Raw genomic sequence first — 21,489 nt, forward strand, 5'->3', positions numbered from 1 at the left:
AAACGAAATTGTGTTATGCATGAAAAAAATGAATACATCTTTCCAATTTATACAGCTATTTTCACCTTACTATTTCCAATGTCTTTCCTCATTGTTTATTACATTACATTAAATTACATTTGGCTGACGTTTTTGTCCAAAGCGACTAACAATTAGTAGGGCGGGCTTTATACGATGATGGACAGACGATCAACAGTTACGTCATCAACTACGTCATCAAATAGCGCTTGGGTTGACTTTGTTTTCCACAAAAATGCCTGCCGCTGGAGAGCTGAGAGGTGTAGATGCTACCATTGAGTAAGATCTCCGTGTATCCTGAAATTCTTTTTACAACACCGGCAAAAATCGTTCTTCATCTTCTTCTTCTACTTCTTCCGGTGTGCGTGCAGTTGAGTCCCTCAACATACGTCACATACTACGTTGCTCTGATTGATTGTAGGTCTATCCAATTGAGCAAAGAGGTATGGTTGAAACACGCCCCATAATCACAGCCCAATGGAGCGGTCTCAGACTCATATTCTGACTAGAATCATGAGTATGACAACGTCAGGCTAAACAATTAGTACACTCAACATTTTTATGAGGGGCCAATCATTATTAGATACCGAAGACACCTGAACTAAAACATCTTATCCTTTTTGTTAATGGACATCCTACAAAGTAACTCAAGAGGTGAATGTTGTGGAATTATATTTCAGTGTCGTTTGATTGAGAAGAGATTTGGTCTTTTCTTTTGAGTATTTTCATTTTCAGAGGGTGTGATTCACACTCCAGACCAGTTGGTGGTAATGTAGCACAACTTTGTTGTTTGCCAGCTGCTGACCTGAACTTCAGTGAAGAAGCAGCACCAGCAGCAGTGGAGAATCATGGCAGAATCCTCAGAGACCAAAGTGCAGCTGGTTTACAAACTCATCCGAGCCTTTCCAGACTTTCCGAAGAAAGGCATCCTGTTCAGGTGAGCGACTCATCCCTGACCTTCACGCCGTGTGTCAACGTCCTGTCCCCGGCTCCAGCTTATAGACTGTATATAAAGCTCCAGCTGCTATGAAGCTCCCCGCCTCCCTCGCTCTCAGCCAGTGTAGGAGCTGCACATGTAGGTCAGCTGCTCTGCAAGAGAAAAAGCCCACTGTGCAGTCTTAAAGAAGGAAAGTGCTTTGATATGAATTTGTTGGCACGAGGTCCACTATGTAGACATTTTCAAGTGCCTTTATCCTTGATTTCTCAGAGAACAAGTCATGGATCTCGATTACAAAAACAATTCACGCATGTTTAGGGGAGTCAGTTTGTGCAAGTTGGTTCAGATCCGTAAACCATCAAGCTCAGATGGTAAACACTGTTCAATATTCTTATAAGCTGAGTTTTCGTAATTATTTATATTTTACTTTTCTGCAGAGATGTGTGAATGTGGTGACTCCGCTAAAGTTTAGAGTTTTTTAAGAGTTTACCAGGAGTCAAGTATCAAACTCCACATTCTAACCCAGGAGTCGGTCAACCTTTACTATCAAAACAGCCATTTTGCCCCCTCCTCTACCAAATAAAATGTGCCTGGAGCAACAAAACATATTTGATAGCATTATTTTTATACTTTAACTCAAGTGTTGTGCCAGTTCTCACTTAAAATGAAGTAGTTCAAAAGTTAAGTTCATGCAGATGAAAATAAACTAGTTGAAGTTCATGGAATAAATTTTACCATTTTTAAGTAAGTTCACGGTTCCAAAAATTGAACTAATTCACGTTAATTTGTTCCAGTTGTACTGAGTACAAATTGCTGACCGGTCATTTTCATGATGTTTAAATTCAGCCTCATAAACTCTGAAATCAAACAACACTAAGTTACTGCATTTACTGATCAGGTCCTGATAACAAGTGATGAGTGTTCAAGGGAGATCAGAGTGGAGGAGGACACAGAAACTCCAGCTCAGTACAAACCAACTGCAGCTTCTGCTCTGATCATTGAGCAGCTATGACCAGAGAAACTCTGTGTTTTGACTGTTTCCAATTTTCCTCTACAAAGTCACTGACCGGCTGCCTCACGTGAACGAGCTCTGATCTCACTGCGTGTGTTGCTCTGAGCCTCTGGGCCTGTGTGTGTGCTGTACGCGCTGTCTGGGAGCAAACAAACACATACACTTTCTATCGCTCTTGGTATTTCACATGATGGCCTAATACGATGATGATTTTAAAAATTGACGTGAGTGACGTTCACTTTCGCTGGAGTGAACGTCACTCACCTTCACGTTCATCATATGATAACTGATTCGTTCAGTTTATTGTTCATGACAAATATAATTGTTCATGCACAACACTGTACAAGGAGCAGCTGCAGAGGGGCTGGAGAGCTGCATGTGGCTCCATGTGACATTTGCACAGCTGCCCATATGCTCAACAGCTTTGTCATAGAAAGATGACTCCCTCAGCTTTGTGTTATTATATGTTAAATAATAGTGGTATTCATCTGCTCCATATTCACTGATATTGTAAATGAAACACAATGACATTGTATGTTTGTAATGACTGTAGTTGTGCTGCTGGAAGAAAATGTTCATGTTCACAAACAACTCCCCAAGAAATGCATTACATTGATATCTGTTTGATATGACTGGATGCTGATGTATGTTGTGTATGTCCTGCAGAGACATCTGTCCCCTTCTGAAGGATCCAGCTGCTCTGACAGCAGTGACCGACCTGTTTGAAGAACATGTGAGGAACAATTACAAACAGGTTGATTTGATCGTAGGTAAGAAAACAAAGCAGTGCCTCTTTTAATTAATTTAATATCATTGTACTTAATTTATTACAGTTAAGTAGTAAGTAAAATAGCTTAAAAAAGCTCCTTGAGAACATAGTTCTGTTTATCCATATAAACCAAGTTGCTTGCACAACAGGTCAGCTTTCGTCTAATAATAGGCTTGGGCAAACTTACTTATTTTCACTTAGTAAAAACTGTATCATTTTAATCAGAAAAACACAGTGATACTGTCAAATGATCACTGTTTACAGGACATGTTTGACTGTGGCTCTATGATTTGAGGCTGGGGTAGTACAGTTTTACAGTTTTCAGGCCTGGCCTCTGCCCTAGTCTCTTATCTGGGGAGAAGAAGCACTACTGCCCTGACCCTTACTGTTCGCCCTTGGTAATATAAACTTTAGTTTGAGCTGCGCATGCAAAAGAAGATATTGAATGTTTGCATCTCAATGGGCTTAATTAAATATGTATACATTTGGTAAGATATCTTGTTATACCATGTGCACAATGTATGCCACTTATCAGTCAATAGGTTATTTGTACAGCCCATATTCACAAATCACAATTTTTCTTATAGGGCTAAACAATGTGTGACATCCTCTGCCCTTAACACTCATCAAGAGTCAGGAAAAACAAAAACACTTTTAACAGGGAAAATAATGTAGAAACCTCAGAGAGAGCCAAATATGAGGGATCCCTCTCCCAGGACGGACGCAATAGATATCACCATAATTCACAATGCATCATCATGATAGCCACTCAATCGTGGTCCATCTCCTCTATCCACAATTTATATGCCAGCACAATAAATTGGCTCATACTCTACATTTAGAGACAACAGGGCCAACAGGTAGGCCTGGATTCTGGGAGCGCATTGCAGATGGGCTCCATAGGTGGAGACACATTTTCATATTTATTACCTTCACTAAGGAGAATATGTTTGTTTGTTTGTCATGTCTCTTTGTTTGCAGGATTAAGCAAATGTCATGGACGGATTGCCACAAAACTTAGTTGAAAAATGTGATATGGGTTATGAAAGAAAATACATTTGGGTGCAGATGCAGATAAGGGGGCGGATGTAGGATTTTTCGTTTTTTGATCTTGATGGAAAAAAATCTGGCCTGTTTTGGGGACTGATATTTATGAGTCTTTGAAATGTTGTGCAGTTAGTGAACCTTAATGTGGTTTCATAGAGAGACTGTTGAGCCTTGGCAGTAGCTTTGTTTGAGAGTAGGATTATGCAAAAACTATGCAACTGATATTTTTGAAGGACCCATAAAATATTTGGGTGGAGGGTTTTTTTCACTTTCTCCTAGTTTGTTTTTCAATATTTTTGTTGATCTCTCAGAGAGTAATTCATGGGTCTTGACTTAATGTCAGATAATCAAATATCATTGTAAAGAGTAGCACTTGCCACTGGATGCAGGATTGAGCTACAACATTGCAATACTAAAGGAAATATATCAGTGAAGGAGTGGTGTGAGGAAAATGGCGAAAATCTCCTCCTGTGAAAGACTGTTAGAACCTAGCCCTTCCTTTTAATTTGAGGTATGCATACATAGGTACTGTATATGTGTGTGTATATTTTTCATATATTCATTTAACCCTCGGTTTCTGTTGTAGAGCCTCAGTCCTTGTTCTCTCAGCTGTGAATCAATAAAAAGAAAATTATAAAACGTTACAATACCGCACCTGGAAGATCCAATATAAGTCAGCTATTCCAAAAAGTGTCACACCGACAAAGCAAATTTGTGAAGTTTATGTTATTGAAAGGTATCTGTATATTTATTATGTATACTACTTCACTGTATCTTCTTCAGATGTGTCTTTCTAATGGACCTTTGTCTGGTGCCACCTTTCTTTTTGTTGTCTGTGTGTGTGTGTGTGCAGGTTTAGATGCACGTGGTTTCCTGTTTGGGCCTCTGCTCGCCCAGCGGCTGGGTGTTGGCTTCGTCCCGATCAGAAAGACAGGCAAACTGCCCGGAGCCACTGCATCTGTGGCGTATGATTTGGAGTATGGCAAGGTAAAGAACACAACACACATGCTAAGGATTCAGTTTCAGGTAATATCTTACTCTGTATTTTTTGACTGGCACTGTTCAGGCGTGTCTTCTGTATATGAGCCATGCTCACAAAATTATCCTTTACTACATTTCAATGTCTACCTGTTGAAAATGACACACACATAAATGTTTGCAACACTTGCTGTACCAGTTTCAAAGTGAAGTGAGTCGGTAGAAAGTACTAGTTCTTTTGGCAAGTTCTTTTCCATATGCTCTATCCTCACAGTGTGTTCTCCCCAGCCTCAGGATTAAGTAGAGCCTCCTTTTACTGTGAAAACCTAAGTACTGACAATTGTCTTTATTGGAATCTTTGCCCATCTTCTTGTTCAAAAGCTTCTGTTTCATGGCTGTAACTGCTTTCTTCAAATCCCACTGAACATTTTTTGATGGGCTTTTAATCCAGAGATAGTGGACCCCTCCAGGACATTCCTGAAATGATTCCTTAACTAAGCAATGCCTCGCTTAAAAGTGCTTGAGATCATCTACTTCCTGGAGAATACAGTGATTACAAATGAGTATCACATAGCATTCCTCAGTAAAACGGCTTGATATTACTGTGAATCCATGATAACAGTGAGTGTTTTACACTTATACCTGGTTTTCTTTATGTTTTCCTGATGAGATGGCTTATTTTGGGCATTTTCACATAGCCAGGCAGGTTTGTTTTAAACTTCAGTACAATCCTTCTAATGGTGTTTCCAAGACAAGTCAAGGTCTTGGAAATCTTCGTATATGATTGGGTGTTTGAGATGATTAGCAAATTTCTTTGCTGAGCTTTTGTGACAGCTCCTGCTGCAGCTGCAACACAACACCCACATCTCTGGGTGAACCACTTCTTTATCCAACATAAGGTGAAGCCGGTTTTAAAATGAGCAATATTATAAAGAAGTTGAATAACTAACATGGCAGTTTTAACAGTAATGTATTTCTTAAGGTTGAAGGAAATCAATCGATCAAATCTTATTTGTATAGCCCATATTCACAAATCACAATTTGTCTCACACCTTGAGCAGTCCTCCTACTGGAGCCATGGAGGAGAAATGTGGTGTAAATGAAAAAGGACAACTTAAGGCAGAAAATCTGGCAGCAAGCATTAACTGTTCCATCACTATGTCCTAAAACCACTCACTATTGTTCAGTCTCTTTCCAGTCAGAGGTCAGAGTGCTGTGAAAAAGTATTTGCACCCTTCCTGGTTTCTTATGTTTTTGCATATTTGTCACACTTAAATGTTTCAGATCATTAAACCAATTTTTATATTAGGCAAAGATAACCCGAGTAAATATAAAATGCAGTTTTTAAATGATGATTTCATTTATTAAGGTAAAAAAGCTATCCAAACCTACCTGGCCCTATGTTAAAAAGTAATTGCCCCCCCATGATAAATCATGAATGAATTGTGATTAACAACATTTTTTGGAAAGCTGAATTCATTTCACTAGCCACCCCTAAGCCTGATTAATGTCAGACCTGTTGAATAAATAAATCACTTAAATAGAACCTGTCTGACAAAGTGAAGCAGGCTAAAAGATCTCAAAAAGCAACACATCATGCCGCGATCTAAAGAAATTCAAAAACAGATGAGACACAAAGTAATTGAGTCTGGAAAGGGTTACGAAGCCATTTCTAAGGCTTTGGGACTTCAGTGAACCACGGTGAGAGCCATTATCCACAAGTGGAGAAGACTTGGAACAGTTGTGAACCTTCCCAGGAGTTGCCGACCTTCCAAAATGACTCACGGTCAGTGATCGTTATTCATAAGTAAGAGACTGGGCAAAAATGGCATCCATGGGAGAGTTCCAAGGCAAAAGCCACTGCTGACCAACACAGCATTTCATAAAAACATCATAACAACAGTCAAACATGGTGGTGGTAGTGTGATGGTCTGGGGCTGCCTTGCAGCTTCAGGACCTGGACGACTTGCCATAAATGATGGAAACGTGAATTCTGCTCTCTACCAGAAAATCCTGAAGAAGAATGTCAGGCCATCAGTTTGTGACCTCAAGCTCAAGCGCACTTGGGTTATGAAGCAGGGCAATGATCCGAAACACACCAGCATGTCCACCTCTGAATGGCCAAAAAAACCCAAAATGAGGTTTTGGAGTGGCCTAGTCAAAGTCCTGACTTCGATTGAGAAGCTGTGGCATGGCCTTAAACAAGCTGTTTATGCTAAAAAACCCTACAATGTGGCTGAATTAAAACTTTTCTGCAAAGAAGAGTGGGCCAAAATTCCTCCACAGCGATGTGAAAGACTCATTGCCAGTTATCGCAAATTGCGGTTGTTGCCGCCAAGGGTGGCACAACCAGTTATTAGGTGTAGGGGGCAATTACTTTTTCACATAGGACCAGGTAGGTTTGGAAGGCTTTTTTCCCTTAATAAATGAAATCATTTAAAAAATGAATTTTGTATTTACTTTAGGGCTGTCAATAGATAAAAAAAAATTAACTAATTAATCTCACATTTTGAAATTCATTAATCGCGATTAAAAGTTTGTTTTTCTTCTAAAGACTAAATCTAATGAATTAACGAGTAATCACTTCAGACAGCCTGTATTTTACACAATGCTGTGTTTTCGAAGAGACTCAGGCCTATAACACCTACCTATAAAGTGGCAGCCAGGTCGTTAAATATCATGTATGATAAATTGTCTAAAAAAAAAATATTTAAAAACAACAGTGTCCTTGGAAACAATAACACTGCTTCTTTCTTCAGTGAAACATCCAGATTAGTAAAAGCTAAAAAAAAAAGGTGTATTTGAGACACCATTACGAATACGTATTCTCCACATAGGCTTGAGTGGAGAATACGTAATTTACCCTCCACACCCGACATTGAACGGAGCGGACAGCGGAGAAGTTCTTGAAGATGGATGACATTAAATTAATAATTGAAATGGAGAAGTAAAGTGAGCTGTATGATCCTCAGCACATATGAGGCAAAAATACAAACGTTGGGACGCTGTTGCAGTTAATGTTGGAGCAACAAGAAAGTATATGCTTGAAAAAAATGATTTAATGCGGTTTTTACTGCAGGCTGATAACAGCAAAAGTATGTGATATTATTGGCGCTGCGCGGCGCTTCAGCAGCGCAGAGTAGGACTACACACACGAACAGGCGCACAAACACACACACAGTTCGAGGAAGATTAAAAAAATGCACATGAGAGGACGGAAAGAGTGGAGTTGCCTGTGTGACGGTCTCTGTTTGCACTGCTGCGTTCTTCATTCACTTCACTTGACTCAGGCTTAGTGAAACAGTTTAACTTTATTTTCTGTAACATATAACGGGACACAGTCACAGTTATCTACAAAAGAAAAGTTGCATATTACTTAACCAGTTTCATGCACTAAAATAACCATTAGAAACTAACTAAAACACTAACAGACAGAGCGACACAACTCACTCAGACCGGGGGAATCTGCTTCTGAGATAATAAAGGGTGCGCTGCTTCACTAATCTCCAGAAGTTCCTGCTGTGGGCCTTCAAAATAAGACAAACACGGCAAAATAAAATAAATATAGTTCAGCCAGCGCTGAGCCAGGGTAGCAGCGAGCGGACCCTTGTTTCGCTGGATCCGTTTGATAACCTCCAAGGCAGAATTCCACCGGGTGGCAACATCTTGAACTAGCAACTCTTCTTGCTGTCCTTGTGCAGTTTGCTGTGCTTTCATTCAGACGGGACTTATCATTTGACAGGCTGTGTTTGAAGCGCGACGCTGGCAGCTTGCTCGAGGAGCTGAATTTTCTTCCGCACACCGGATGTAAACAAAGCTGCGTTAACTTTGTTAAAATATTTTATCGCATTAATCTAGGTCACAATAGTCTCATAGATTAACGCTTTAACTTTGACAGCCCTAATTTACTTGTGTTATCTTTGTCTATATTAAAATTTGTTTTATGATCTGAATTATTTAAGTGTGATAAATATGCAAAAAATCTGGAAGGGGCAAATACTTTTTCAAAGCACTGCCCATTGGTAGGGCTAGTAGTTCTCTGTATATGTCTTCTTTCATTGTTATCTCAGCCTGTGCTGTTGAATTGTTCCTTCAGTGTGTTGCTGCTTCCCCAAATTTTTCTGAAAGTTGAACTTTTGTTCCTTCAGGCAGAGGCAGAGGTCCAGGAGGATGCAGTGGCTCCAGGACAGAAGGTTCTGATCATTGATGACCTTCTAGCAACTGGAGGTATTCTCTGTTTAGATCTGCTCTGACACTACTTACAATCTGACTTCAGAATATTTCTATAAATTAAACACAAAACTGTGAGAATGGATGAACATTGGCCTGAAATTATCTTGAGGGACTGTATGTTAAATTCTGGTACCACAGACATCTTCTAATCTTCTTCTGTCAGCCACCTAGTAAAATGTCTACAAACTGTCCAAAAAAGTTGGCGTCTTGATGACTTTTCTGCCACGCAAAAGTGTGGCATATAAATATCACAGGATGAAAAATGGAGCTATACATTTGTACACTGACAAAGACGTCAACTTGGAAAGAAAAGTGAGAAGGGCCGACGCCTGTGTCATTCTGGGCTACACAAAAGCACAGGGCTTTCCACAGCAGAATTTATATGTAAGGTTCTGGAAATGTTTCTGTTGTGGTGAACAAGTCTTAACCTAGGCAGATCCTTGCTCTGCAGGAGAGAGGTGAAGAAATGGAATATTGCCGCTGCAGGTAGATTCTCCAGAGGGCAGCCACAATGATGTTGATTGAGCTGGAGTTTACCAAGGAGAATAAGAAGCTTGTATTTAAGGTCAATGCAGTTTATGCAGTTTTCCATGTGCATTTTCAGATATTGAGTGATTCCTTCGACATTGATGTCATTAAGAAAAGGACACCTTGACTTTTGGATGATTTTTCCGACATTAGGTTCATAGTTATTGCCTGATTCTTCTTTCTTATGACAGAGGTATCAACCATCTGTAAATTAAACGTAAAATAATAATATATTCAATTACATCTTTTGCGATTTCGTGAAAAGAACCGCAGAGAGATTAAATCATTTGCACAGAGATGGTAATTTATCAAGTTCAAGAGCAATGTGAAGTAGCTAAAATAGTATTGCTAAAGACCCTGGTATAATGGACAACTTGAACACATTCATAACTCTTTGCTTTAGAGAAATTAGTTCATCAGTTTATCTCTAAATATTAAATTTTCATTTAATTGTGAAGTTATTCATGGCAACCGATTTATTGAGCCCTTAGTCCGATGATCCCGCTTCACTTTAAGAGATCACCTGAGAGACGCCAACAAGCAGAGAAGTACATATTGTGAATTTTATAATGCTGTTGCATTTACCCAGTTCAGTCTCCCTTCAATTTAAAGACAAAGCAGTGTGAAATAAAGTTCAATCTACCGAGCAGCAGTAGGAATTCTAATGTGTTCTATTGAACTCTAGTTGTGTGGGGTTGGACCTCCAAGAATTGAAGTGTGTTTTTTAACAATCGGTTCATGCTGAAGATGGACACCAGAATGTTTTCCCTCCCACTTTCAGCCTGATCAGAGTGTTTTAGGATCATGGAAGCACATTGGCTGAGTGATGTCAAGTAATTAATAAAGCTGTTTGTTTTTATTTCTGTCTGTGTGTCGCAGGGACAATGTATGCAGCCATTCAGCTGATGAGGAAGCAGGAGGCTGAAATTGTTGGCTGCATGGTGGTCATCGAGCTCAAAGAGCTCAACGGCATTAACAAGCTCAAACCCCATAGTGTGTTCTCCGTGGTTCAGTACTGAGGACACTTCAGCTGCCGCACTGGAAAAGGACATACACGGTTTTACAACCAGTGGGTGACTGTGTCTGTTCTAGTAAAACCAGAAACAGCTTCTGCAGTTCCGCTCTATTTTTTTTTTGAGGGACTTTTTACTTCAAACATATTTGCTTTTCTATTTTCGTCAGAGATATAACATGCACGCCTTGGGGATGACAAGGGTGACAAGGAGACAATTTGGTTTCCATGGTTCCTTCAGGTGTTTTGGAATGTCTTCAATGTTCTGTTCCCCTCTGGGATCATGCCCTGTTCCCCCGTGTGCCAAAACTGGAAGAAGCGGTTATAGATGGAGGGATGGACTGACAGAAAGGTATACCGTTTACTGTGGCATATTAAATGACCACAGGTTAACGTTTGTGGAGAATTAAAAGACTTAAGTCTTTACGTCTTAATGTTTGTGCACCGAGTGTGAACAGCCGTGGCCAAAAGTTTTGAGAATGGCACAAATATTGGTTTTCACAAAGTGTGTTGCTTCAGTGTTTTTAAATATTTTTGTCAGATGTTACTATGGTATACTGAAGTATAATTACAAGCATTTTATAAGTGGCAAAGGATTTTATTGACAATTACATTAAGTTTATGCAAAGAGTCAATATTTGCAGTGTTGACCCTTCTTTTTCAGGACCTCTGCAATTCGCCCTGGTATGCTTTCAATTAACTTCTGGGCCACATCCTGACTGATGGCAGCCCATTCTTGCATAATCAATGCTTGGAGTTTGTCAGAATTTGTGGGTTTTTGTTTGTCCACCCGCCTCTTGAGGATTGATCACAAGTTCTGAATGGGATTAAGGTCTGGACAATTTCCTAGCCATGGACCCAAAATTTCGATGTTTTGTTTCCCGAGCCACTTAGTTATCACTTTCGCCTTATGGCACGGTGCTCCATCATGCTGGAAAAGGCCTTGTTCATCACCAAACTGTTCTTGGATGGTTGGGAGAAGTTGCTCTCTGAGGATGTTTTGGTACCATTCTTAATTCATGGATGTGTTCTTAGGCAAAATTGTTACTTAGCCCACTCCCTTGACTGAGAGGCAACCCCACAGATGAATGGTCTCAGGATGCTTTACTGTTGGCACGACACAGGACTGATGGTAACGATCACCTTATCTTCTCCAGACAAGCTTTTTTCCAGATGCCCCAAACAATCGGTAAGGGGATTCATCAGAGAAAATGACTTTACCCCAGTCCTCAGCAGTCCAATCCCTGTACCTTTGACAGAATATCAGTCTGTTCCTGATGTTTTTCCTAGAGAGAAGTGGCTTCTTTGCTGCCATTCTTGACACCAGGCCATCCTCCAAAAGTCTTTGTGTCGCTGTGCGTGCAGATGCACTCACACCTGCCTGCTGCCATTCCTGACCAACCTCTGCACTAGTGGTGCCCCAATCCCGAAGCTGAATCAACTTTAGGAGACGGTCCTGGTGCTTGCTGGACTTCCTTGGGTGCCCTGAAGCCTTCTTCCAACAATTGCACCTCTCTCCCTGAGGTTCTTGATGATCAGTTAAATGGCAGCAATATCCTGGCCTCTGATTCCCTTTTTGTGCAAAACAATGATGACTGTTGAATGAATATTTGTGCCATTCTCAAAACTTTTGGCCACGGCTGTATTAGCTAGACATGAGTTCAGCGCTGACAATTATTCAAGTATATTTAATTATTTTATCACAGAAAAATGGCCCATTTCAATTCAGGTAAAAAATTAAAGAAAGTTGAGGGCAAATAAAAAGTTCTGTTTGTTAATCAGGATTCTCTATTTAAATCCATTGTGTGCTAATAGTTGACCTATGACCACCGTTCTCTCTTCTGGTGCACCTTCCCTGTGTTCAGCTTTGTCCTTTCTCTCTTTGTATCACCAATGGATTGATTCCATGACAGAATAAAATGAATAATGAAAAGCAAAGGAGTTGTTATGCTTACCCTGCATGTGCAAAGGTGAGTGCAGTATTATTCTGACATGACACTGTCATTCCTGCCATATGATCATAAATTATTTTGAATCTAAACAAGTTTTGGCTTATGTCTGTAGTATTATTGGATGCAGAGATAGCAGGTAAAATTTGTTTATGAACTGAATGGTGTCATTTTCTGACTTCTTCGTGACAACGCTTGTACATATGATGGGTCTAACTTTCTTATCAATACCAGCTTTCTCTTTTTTGCAGAGATTTATTAGAAACATGTTTTTGGACCAGATTGTTTTTGACCATGAGCTTTAATAATATTCCCACCAAGTTTGGTGGCAATTCATCCATGCTAGTTTCTACAAGTGCAAACCTTAAGTAGACCAGGCCCACTGTGTTAAGAATGACCTTTAGCGGAAAAGACATTTATCATACAAATTATATATAAAAATCAAGTTCAGCTCGTGACGCATCTTCATTTCATATTCTTGATCTGAGCAAAATATCCATGAAAGTGAAGTTACAAGTGAAATTTACATAGCGCTTTACAGTACTGTATATTTCCATTCACGTACATTTTCGACAAGGGGCAATTTGGGGTTCAGTATTCTTGCCCAAGGACATTTCAGCATGCAGTTTGGGGAAGACTGATCAAACTGCTGACCTTTTGGTTATAGGATGACCGATCTAGCCTCCTGGACTATTATTCATGTTACTTAATCATGTCTGTTCATTAGAACCTATTTGAAACAGCTTTGTTATAAATGTTGAGCTCTGATGACATCACTCACATTGGTCATTTTTTCAGATATAACAGAGCTTCTTCTGATGCCTCCAGTCTTACCATCTGCATGACGATGTTCATCACTTGGTGAATACAAAACTGTTGACCTCATTTCAAAGTTCTCTTATGAATGTTGTTGATGGTATTGATATTGGCAACTACTGCATGTGTGATTACAACAGATACAATTCAAATGTCAGTGAAATATTTCCTTTACATGAGCTGTACACCTTTTTGATAGTCAGAAGGGGGCAGTCAGGTGGAGTAGCACCATTCAGATACCTCAGAAGTAGGCTGTGGAAAACCCAGATAAAAAGCCTAAGTTCAATGCACGCTGTAGCTGTTTAATGTTTGTTTAATCTAGCTGGGTCTGTTTTTATACGTTTCAAACTCCATCTTAAACCTCAGAAGAGTTGTTTTTATTCCTGGTGAGAAGGGTAAAAAAAAAAACAACACTCCAGGCCACAGCAGCAGTTTAGCATTGGGCCAGTAAAATTATCTGCTGCTCTTAATTGGTCACATTTTTGTCCCTTCCTATTGAATACTGGCTCTGGTTTTCCAGTGATGTGATCGACTTCAACAGTTTTGATGGGATTCTATAAAGTTAAATTTACCATCACCCATGTAAACGAACAGAAATTGACCATCTAATCCAGATAATGATGCAAATTTGCCTTTGTTTTACAGACTGTTCTATTCATTGCATTCATGAAAAATTATTGAAGACAGTACAACTTTGACAAATTGTATTGTTTAAACATTATCAAACAGCGATTTAAAAATGTAAATACTCAGTTGTTTGTTTAAGAAAACTGATCCCAACAAAGAATGAACACAGATCAGTGGGCATTGATATAACACTTTCATCAAGAAAAAAAAAACTAAACAAAAAAACACGTGTGGTTAAAACAACCTGTTTACAACACAGGAGCATATAGGGAATACAAAGACCACGTCAGGCCGTCCAGTGTGGCTCCAGGAAATTGGGGAAGCACTGGGGTCTTCTGGGACAGACCCTGGAGGTACAATCATAGAGTAGTCTGACTCTGGTGTTTTTATACCAACAGCATAAAACAGGATTCAGCACTAAACGTACTGTGCTAAACATGTTAATCAAAGACCTGTCATACTCGATGAAAAATACCCTATGGCACTTTTGTTGTAGCAAATTGTTTGCTCACAACACCTGAATCAGAAGTCTATCAGAGTCTCTCCTCCTCACGCAGTCTCCTGCTCAGTTGGTCCAGAACCACGCTGATCTCCATGTTCTTGTTTAACTTCAGGTAGAAGTCCTTCCTGATTGGATGGATAGTCAGCCAATCAGCAGCAACTTCTGCCAGCAGACGAATATGCTTCTCCATTTCACCTGTTAGAGAGGAGCCAATCAGAATCTTTTTTTCAGCAAGTAATTTCCAACAACATTTGTATAAGCTACAGCTAAATCACATATCCAGCTCTACTGTTACCTCCTTTGTTTGAACCCACCTGTGCTGAGAGCTGACCTGTAGCTGGCCACCATCCTGTTACAGGCCACTTCCATTATTAAAGCTGGTTTCTTCTCTGCAACGAAAACCGTCCGCAGAATCCTTGCCAGCTCCCTTAGCCGTGAAATCATCACCAGACGCTCCTCCTGAGAAGGGTTTCGGGTCATGGTCGCTTGGAGTTTCTGGGACTCCTTTGCTCGAATCTAAAAATCACCCAAAAATAATTCAGACAAAGCAACAGTATGACAAACCACAACAAAGATTTCTGATATCATGTGGCCAAGGCTGATTCAACCATTCTAATAATAACCCTAAAGCACAGTCAATTCCATCCCAGTAGTAATAAATAAAAACCTGATCCCCATGACAACTGGTCTACTCTTCCACCTACCCTGTCCAGCAGGGACTGAGACACTCCTTTCAGGGCAGTTGGGACCTGAGCTGCAGATGGAGCTTGAGTCTGGGGGGCTCCTGGGTTTTGTGAAGGAGCAGGCTCTTTACTCTCTGCAGCTTTATCTTCGGTCTTTAGAGAGAGAGAGACCAGAGCCATCTCCATCTAAACACAGGACAAGAGAAGTTATTTTCTCCACCACTCATAGAACCATAATAGGCAAAATTACAATTGCTGTCATTTCAACTTAAAGTAGACACAGTACCTTGGGTGTGATGAGTGAGCGGGCCTTGTCCAGCACCTCCTGAGCTGTGGCTAGTTTCTCGGTATGAGGAGGCTGAGGCAGAGAGCTCGTTTGGATGGCTGGGACAGTGTCCACATTAAAGCGGGGGTGCCACCGGGTCAGTTTGTCTTCTGGGACGGACACTGGAGGTACCATCGAAGACAGGAACTCCTGGACACATCACAACATTTTCCCATGTGTCAGTGAGCTTTCCCATGCCAACTTAGCCCTTACATCACAATTTTTACAACAAGACTTTGAGGAGCCTGAATGAAACCTGTACTGGAAGAGCTGCTGACCTTGTGGTGCTGTTTGACAATGTCCACCAGATTCCAGTGGAAAGTGCGTCTTCTCTCCAGAAGACAAGAGGCTGACAGGACAGGACGCGCTTTATTTTGATCTGAGAGACACACGCACAAATATATGAAAATTAACACGAGGGCAGTAGACACAATCAGGTTCACCAATGAAAGGGACCTGCATTTAAATATGAGCTATAACTTCAAATAAATGAAACAAGTGAACAAAATATTGAGCAGGAGAAAGACTGAAAGCAGTGTCTAACCAGAGAGAACGACAGGCTCCACAGTGAGCTGGTAGCTGCTCTTCTTAATACTGCTGTTGAAGGTTGGGATGTTCTTCTCTTGTCTGAATGTGTAGAATTCAGGAACCACCATCTTTATCTGACCAACGTGGCTCTCCTCAAACCTCCTAAAGAAGAAAGACAGAAGGCATACATCATTTTCTGAGTTTAAACAGCAGTTTTTACTGCTCAAAGTGAGCGGCGTGTGTGGCATGGCCACTGCATGGAAGACAATTAGGTGGAAAGACTTAGCTTCCGATGTCAGCAGAATGTTTTAACAAGTTCTCTAAAATGGCTGAACAATGTAGTTTTTCTTCCCTGCCAGTTTCTAATTGCTCCAAAATCTCAGACATTTCCTTTGACAGACAACAGGACACAGAAACACCAGTGAAGTCAACACGTTTTTCAGGTGAAGACCACCACCTCGGCAACAAAAGCTGTTCTTCATAAATTTACATATATTGTAAAATATTCCATTTAAAAATCCAAACCTCATTTTTATTTGCCTCATGTGAATTGTGACTCAGAGTTTACTGATTTTAAGTTAACATAAACACTCATTAAGTACAACAAGACCATCTCTTTATCCTCCACATACTTGTGCATCATATCCTGAACTCCTTGTTTGACCTTGGCAAAGGTTGCCGTCTCACAGCGGTTGTGTAGCATGGCAACCACGGTGTCCATACTCCTGAACATCTCAGCGAGCACCTTGTATTGGTATGGCAGGGTGAGGCCTGGGGGGGCTGCCTCGGCAAGGGTGTGGTACCGCTGGAATGCTGGCTGCTCAGCTCTGGAGGACGAGAGAGGCAAAAACGCTTTGGTCTCGGATCTGGATTTAGACAGTAGAACGCAATACTAGAGAAGATGTAATGTGCCATCTGCACAGTGAAAATTGGTATTGTTTGATTGCTTTATCTTGCATGGTTGTATATGTGCTCACCTGTCCTGGGTAACTGTCTCCCTCTGCTTGCTCTCCTCTGCCTCTCTCTCCCCCTTTCTTCTCTTAGCTTTAGCTGCAAGCTGTTTGACTCGTGTTACATTGAGCTTGATAGCCTTTGCATCAGAGATTGGTGGCGTGGAGGTTTTGGGGTCAGTAGGTTGCGTACAGCTGGGCTCCTGACCAGAGGAAGAGGAAACTGAAGCCGTTCTGGTTATTTTCTCTGCATGTTTCTTGATCTTCTGAATGCGAGACTTGAGGGCAGCAATGTCTTCTTTACACAGAGCCTGGCAGAAAGAGGGTATTGACATGCTGATGAATCTATGACTGTAAAGATAATCATCTAGATAATCTTTCTATTGTGGTCAATCAATCCCTTTTACAGAGCCAAAGCTGGAAGAAATGGATCCAACAAGTAATGTCCAAATATTGAAGTCTGATTTCTCTGTGCCACAGGGCTCATTTTTTTCAAAAACAATTAGTAAGATGTCAATGTAGCGGTTTAGACACATTGGGTTGATCGATAGTATGAAAAATACAGAATAACATGCGACATATGTAATATGAATCGCTTAAAATAGATAAGCTTCAAAATGTGAGGCAGTTTACATATTACCAGCCTTTTTAGTGCATTGATATCTTGCTGCAGTAGAAAGAGATTAAGCAACACAAACATGATCTGAATTAAGTAGCTGAGAATTTTTCTGTATTTTAAAAGGCTAATTTAGAAGACTGGTGCATTTCTGTTTCTTGGCCTGGGTTAATGCTCCCAAGCTACTTGGAATGAGATCCTCTGCACTTTCTCCAGAGAGCCATCAGAGAGCAGACTCTCTCCGTCTGAATCCCTAGTATAAAGTCTGCAGAAGGTCTGGAGGAGCTGATGTGAGAACACAGCAGGAGATCCTCTGCAGGATTCACAACTGTTAACATGCTGCCACACCACCATTGACTGTTACAGACAGCTGGTCATCTGCACGACTAATAATGTGACAACGATAAGATGAATAGTTTGCAGGATATGCATTCCACATACAGACAGATGCATGTAGGTGGATACATGACATATGCTCAAAAACACTCTGCCCAGTTCAAGCTGACTTGGCTTTTCAGAGGATGGGAGCGGCACTCAGCTATATGGGAGAGGCGGTGGACTATGGGAGAGGCGGTGGACTATGGGAGAGGCGGTGGACTAGTGGCAGAAAACTTGGACTATGGGCAGAAAAGGTCTCTGGTTCGACTCCACGGAGAAACAACAAAAAGACGAACCTGGATTGATCTGTCCAAAAATCCAAGAGGATTCTCCCTACCCTGTCTAGTGCCCCTGAGCAAGGCACCTTAGTCCCCCAACATCTGCTCACTGCTCTGTGTGTCCTGCACCAGATGGGTTAAAAGCAGAGGTTAAATTTCCCTCCTTGCATGAGTGTGCTTGTGCATGTCTGTGCATGTGTTTGGGACAAATAAATGTATCTTAATCTTAATCTTATACCTGTCACCCAGAGAAGCTTCCTTAAGTTTCTAATATAATGATATAGGATAACCACAAAATGGTCAATCAATCAAGTTTTATTTGTATAGCCCACATTCACAAATCACAATTCGTCTCATAGGGCTTTAACATGGTGTGACATCCTCTGTCCTTAACCCTCAAAAGGAGTAAGGAAAAACTACTAAAAACCTTTTTAACAGGTAAAAATATGTAGAAACCTCAGAGAGAGCCACATGTGAGGGATCCCTCTCCCAGGATGGACAGAAGTGCAATAGATGTCAAGTGTAAAATGGTGCCACAACACTCTGCTTGACTTTCCTATAGTTCCACAAAGCACACTCATTAGTCCAAACAAACTTGATGTTACCTTGCTGGTCTGTTCCCCAGTTGTCCCACTGCTGACTGTGTGGTTCTCAGCACTGTGTCCCGACACAGGGGCTGCTAGAGACGAGGGCGGTGGGGTCACCTCACTGGTCGGGGGCTGAGCTGCCGTCTTGAAATACAAAACACACACAAAAGTAAGTAGAGCCGTTTGACAGATCTTGATTTATATAGACATTTAAATTATGAATAGTACAAATCATTGTATTGTGCCTGTCCATAATGAATACATCACTCACTGTGTAGGTTTGAAAAGGAAGGTTTAGGAGGTGTACAGGTAACACGTACAGACACATCTCAGCCTAAACACATATTTATCAACACTTGTAACTTGTATCACCACTTTTAACCTTGAAATGCATTAGACATTACAGAGGGTGTGGGATGTGTGCTGTCTTTCTACTTCATATAAAATACACATTCACACAAGTACGTGAACTGTGTGCTTCGGCTGCCATTTTCGTGATAATTCAACAATAAAGACAAGCCTTCAAAGAAACAGCAACGTGGGCTCAGACACGGAGGAGAGTCACAGGCTGAATTGGTTTTACCTGTGGTGAGTCCGGAGGCAGAACCAGCTTCTTCCTGGCCGTCCTCCTCTTGGTTTTCTCCGGGGCTGCAAACTCTCGGGCGGACTCCTCTTGTCGTTTCTTCTTGGCCGTGCTATGATCGGCGGTTGCAGAAAACACCGCAGCCCCGAGGTCAAACTCGGCGTCGGCCGAGGTCCGCTTCGGTGTCCGGGGACTGGAGGGGGTTCGCGTCGCGGCGGTGCAGCCGGCAGACTCCTCATCGTTCGACCCCGCTGCCTCCTCGATAAGTCGGACAAACTCTTCGTGGACAGAGGACGAACAGAGTACAGCTTCTTTGTTTTTCACAGACCTCTTGTGTTTGCTGGTTACGCCGGTGTTGAGAGCACAGGAGCCGCGGCTGCGCGGCTTGGCTGCTTTCACCGGGCAAGCGGTGCCGCTCTTTCTCTGTGAGAAGAAGTCCGTGACCCGGGCCTGAGACATGCTGCCGCCGCTACAGGAACAGTAACACACTGCGAAGCTCTGCTCTCAATGCAACCTGGAGGGATTTAAATACCGAGCAATAACAATAGCTCAGCTAAACCGGAAATAGCCACACTCCACAGGAAGGAGAAACGAAGTTTCGCGCGAAATCCTATAAGCTACGCCTCTTCCGGGACACATGTGCGCAACAGGGTCGGACGTGTTGATGAATGGATCAGTTATTTGTAGCATGTTAAACATCAGTAAACATCTGTCCTTGTGTTGGTTTGATTATTTCTCATTGTTTAATCTTGAATTTTGCTAAAGATATAGGTATATAAAACATATTTATAGATATAAATTCAATAGCACACTACATCAGAGCCACTGTGGTTAGAAAATAACTACAGTAAGCTGCTGGACTGTTCATAAATGTTAAGTGAACAATAAATGCATAGTACATGCATCATTCCCACACTATACTATGCATAATAACATTATGGCAGGCTGATTTCCACAGGTGAATGTGAGGCATGATGGACAGTCTAATAAATGAGCCGTTTTTACATCAGGCTTGAAAATTAGGGTATTTGCTTATCTTAAAGACTGGATCACAGCCCCTTCATACACTCTGTTAACAGTCATTGTGTGATTATATAGAGCCCTATAATCTAAACTGGTAATTTTGAAGAATCACAGAATATTATAGAGAGAGTTGACTAGCTTAGAAAAGCATGACATTGTTCTAAAGCTAAGGAGGTGAAAATATTATTGAAGGGCAACAGCCTGGGCCCTGAAAGCACATTAGAAACTCTTCAATTCAGCCTCTGTAACTGAGAATATGTGATCAATTGTTGATATGACATTTCACTTTTCAAATTCACTCAAAATCTTACATAGCATTTAATCAGCTTTTTTAAAAGTAATTTAAAACTCAGTAAAGAAGAATCATATTAGATGTGTTACAATTTAACATGACAATTCAAATTAATTTGATCCTGGTCCAACTGCTATAGGTTAAAAGTGAATGGCCCAAAAGAAGGACATGATTAATCCTTTTTGACGATCCTCACCATCTGTCACAGGATATGATTAATGGCTAAGCTCAGGAATACTGCAGGTATCTCTCCAGGGACAACAAGCTGTCAACAAGCTATTATGTTTTTTATATTCCTTTCATTGCAACACACTCAGTTTTCTTCTGTTGTGTCCTTGGCTGCGCCTTATTTACACGTGCCTGGATTGATGTTGGAAAATAATGGGTCCCATGACAAGGGATATGAGCAGATTATCATACATTGATACACCCAGCCAACGCTAGTTTGATCGTAGTGAGATAGATTAACTGGAACACATAACAACAAGTTCCTCATTTCCTCATTAACATAGAAATATGCCCATTCTAATCAGTTGTCAATGATAATCATCACTTCAACTAACTCCCTCAGGTTTCCTCCTGCTCTGGAAGATTAGTCGTCGGGGCAACATTATACAGTGTGTGTGAGAGTATGAAAAGATTAAAATATCTTCATCATTTTCTGATGTCTAATATGAAAGGCACATTTAAAATATAAAATAAATGTGCTGACTCCCTCCTTTAACTTTCCAACCATTACCTCCACAAGCTCAGGCGCCATGTTTTACAGAGTTTATTTGTCCACTAGGGGACGTCACTGAAACACATAATGAAATTTC

At 41.0% G+C, this 21,489-nt stretch overlaps 2 protein-coding genes across 2 annotated transcripts; one reads left to right on the forward strand and one right to left on the reverse strand.

Annotated features, from left to right (window-relative positions):
• Positions 1 to 820: 820 nt before the first annotated feature.
• Positions 821 to 12,472, forward strand: aprt (adenine phosphoribosyltransferase). Its single transcript, XM_061086820.1, has 5 exons — positions 821 to 955; positions 2,634 to 2,737; positions 4,637 to 4,770; positions 8,910 to 8,988; positions 10,402 to 12,472. The coding sequence occupies exons 1-5, from the start codon at positions 867 to 869 to the stop codon at positions 10,539 to 10,541; spliced, it is 546 nt and encodes a 181-aa protein (XP_060942803.1). The 5' UTR covers positions 821 to 866; the 3' UTR covers positions 10,542 to 12,472.
• Positions 12,473 to 14,459: 1,987 nt separating this feature from the next.
• cdt1 (chromatin licensing and DNA replication factor 1) lies at positions 14,460 to 19,815 on the reverse strand. Its single transcript, XM_061087913.1, has 10 exons — positions 19,357 to 19,815; positions 18,792 to 18,917; positions 16,942 to 17,225; positions 16,597 to 16,791; positions 15,981 to 16,126; positions 15,715 to 15,815; positions 15,398 to 15,586; positions 15,133 to 15,297; positions 14,743 to 14,944; positions 14,460 to 14,623 (listed from the first exon to the last, which is right to left on the reverse strand). Exons 1-10 carry the CDS (start codon positions 19,813 to 19,815, stop codon positions 14,460 to 14,462), a joined length of 2,031 nt encoding a protein of 676 aa, XP_060943896.1.
• Positions 19,816 to 21,489: the final 1,674 nt, after the last annotated feature.

Source organism: Limanda limanda, chromosome 15, assembly GCF_963576545.1.
Source record: "Limanda limanda chromosome 15, fLimLim1.1, whole genome shotgun sequence".
In the NCBI taxonomy this organism is placed as follows: Eukaryota; Metazoa; Chordata; class Actinopteri; order Pleuronectiformes; family Pleuronectidae; genus Limanda; species Limanda limanda.

What these genes read in the sequence shown, in the direction of transcription:
- aprt (XM_061086820.1), top strand. Translation starts at nt 867, where the DNA reads ATGGCAGAATCCTCAGAGACCAAAGTGCAGCTGGTTTACAAACTCATC. An exon ending in AAGAAAGGCATCCTGTTCAG is followed by an intron (nt 956 to 2,633) that starts GTGAGCGACTCA and finishes TATGTCCTGCAG; the next exon opens with AGACATCTGTCCCCTTCTGA. An exon ending in ACAGGTTGATTTGATCGTAG is followed by an intron (nt 2,738 to 4,636) that starts GTAAGAAAACAA and finishes GTGTGTGTGCAG; the next exon opens with GTTTAGATGCACGTGGTTTC.
- cdt1 (XM_061087913.1), bottom strand. Translation starts at nt 19,815, where the DNA reads ATGTCTCAGGCCCGGGTCACGGACTTCTTCTCACAGAGAAAGAGCGGC. An exon ending in GAGACAGTTACCCAGGACAG is followed by an intron (nt 16,792 to 16,941) that starts GTGAGCACATAT and finishes CTCGTCCTCCAG; the next exon opens with AGCTGAGCAGCCAGCATTCC. An exon ending in GTTCAGGATATGATGCACAA is followed by an intron (nt 16,127 to 16,596) that starts GTATGTGGAGGA and finishes TTTCTTCTTTAG; the next exon opens with GAGGTTTGAGGAGAGCCACG.